The sequence below is a fragment of the Brassica napus genome, chromosome C4 (genome assembly GCF_020379485.1).
Source record: "Brassica napus cultivar Da-Ae chromosome C4, Da-Ae, whole genome shotgun sequence".
Taxonomy (NCBI): Eukaryota; Viridiplantae; Streptophyta; class Magnoliopsida; order Brassicales; family Brassicaceae; genus Brassica; species Brassica napus.
Genome location: NC_063447.1, coordinates 25,157,026 through 25,158,873, shown reverse-complemented (window position 1 = coordinate 25,158,873; position 1,848 = coordinate 25,157,026). Strand labels below are relative to the sequence as shown.

Sequence of the window (1,848 nt, the reverse complement as noted above, 5' to 3'; positions counted from 1 at the left end):
AGCAGGGCACTCATGAAGAAGCAGAGTAGAAGTGATAACAAATGATTCACAAAAAACTCTGAGAATTCAAACTGAAAGAAAACCATGAGTAAAGGGAAAAATCTCTCAAAATTCAAACTGAAAATGTTTGCAAGGGAAAAAAACTCTGAAAATCCAAACTGAAGAAAACGATGAGGCAACAAAAAAACTCGAAACAAACACTTAAACTGCATCGAATTTGCAAGCTCTGAGAAGACGCACGGAAACTCTAGTTCCCACACTTAGGGCGTTTAGTTTTCTCTAGCTCAGTACTGGCACAAGTTCTCTTATTCCCCTCTGCAGAATCCACACGGTTTCCGGATGTTTCCTCCGATGTTGCAGTAGTCTGGTTTCCTTCCGAAGACCCTGTGGCTGGTGGAGTGTCTAGAGGTAGGATCTTGGTCACGGTAAGAGATCGGGCCTTGCCTAAAAAGTTATGCTCTGTCACTTTGACACGAAACTTATGTCTCTGCCTGATGGTGCTGATTAGAGCTTCCGGGACAGGCGCCTCATGGTTAACTCCTTTGCTTCCATTTTCCTGACATTCAATTAAAACAGCGTCAAGCCAATACGTTTCAGAGCATTGTCTGATGAAAAGAAAATAGCGTCAAGCCAATACGTTTCAGATCATTGTCTCATGAAACTTTACCTCAAAATAGCTTCTAACTAACTCTGATGCGGACTTCCCAGTCAACTCACGACCAGCATCACCAAGTAGTACTAAAACAGCTTGCTCACTGTTGTCATAAACGGATATCTTTGAAAAGTACCTGTACTGAAAGAGTCAGAACCTAATACCAATGAAAACGTAATTGAAAATCAGGCGAGAGTTCTTACTGTGGAACACCAGCTACGTTAACCTTCCCACACGTTTTGTTAGTACAAATCAACGAAGTTGCGCCTTTGGAAACCTTAGTATGGCACCCACTGCATGCAATGTAGTACCAAGCAGAACCATGCACGACATCATCGATCGTAGCCGTGCATTCAAAAAAGGCATCCTGTGAGAGTGTATAAGAATATAAGCTTTTCTTAGTGATTAAATATATATAGATTGAATTTTACCTTTGTGGATCCCTGGTTGATGTAGGCGAATATTTCCCCTATAGTCATTGTCTCACGTTTGGTGACCACCTCTGCATTAACCTGCTCAGCAATATCTGGATTAGAGCCCAACCTGAGACAGAGTAGAAATCTTTGATTCAGTTAGTCACTGCAATGAGGTAACGCGGGCACTTCATCTAGTCAAAGAGTAAAAGCAAAACACATGAATATTTACCAGCGGAAGTAATCTATGGTAGGTTGGACATCGTAGTCCATAAATACACGCGAAGAGGACATTGAGGTCAAGGCAAGAGTACCTGTTGTATCAAGAAAAACCCATTAAAGAACACAAACTGCAGATATGTAACTGTAAGCAACCTATATTACAGATAGAAATCAGAACCTCCGAGAGTCTTCGTGTTAACGGTCGTGACCAGTAACACGGTGGGTGTGTTCTCGTACGTCTTAAACTTTTTGCAGAACTCTCTTGCAGCCTGATCCCAAAGGTATAGCTTCATGACCGGTCCACTGCAAAAAAACGATACTGAATGGTTAAGAGGAGTAAAGAGAAGTGGTGTTTAAAAAATAATGAAAACCTACTCATGTGATTGGACATGAATCAGAACACGCCTCGCCTTGGCTATCTCCACTTCGTCAAGAACGGGGGCCTCCACGATACTCTAACCTTTAACCAACTTCATATGGCCAACAACATCTATTCAATTGATCATCAAGAGTGTAAGTAATTATGTTAAGTAATATTTCATGAAAACCTAAAATCACAAA

General features: G+C 41.2%; 1 protein-coding gene across 1 annotated transcript; it reads right to left on the bottom strand.

Moving 5' to 3' along the window:
* Positions 1 to 247: 247 nt before the first annotated feature.
* On the bottom strand, positions 248 to 1,580 carry LOC106416842. Its single transcript, XM_013857734.2, has 6 exons — positions 1,466 to 1,580; positions 1,298 to 1,379; positions 1,084 to 1,195; positions 856 to 1,019; positions 668 to 788; positions 248 to 556 (listed from the first exon to the last, which is right to left on the bottom strand). The coding sequence occupies exons 1-6, from the start codon at positions 1,578 to 1,580 to the stop codon at positions 248 to 250; spliced, it is 903 nt and encodes a 300-aa protein (XP_013713188.2).
* Positions 1,581 to 1,848: the final 268 nt, after the last annotated feature.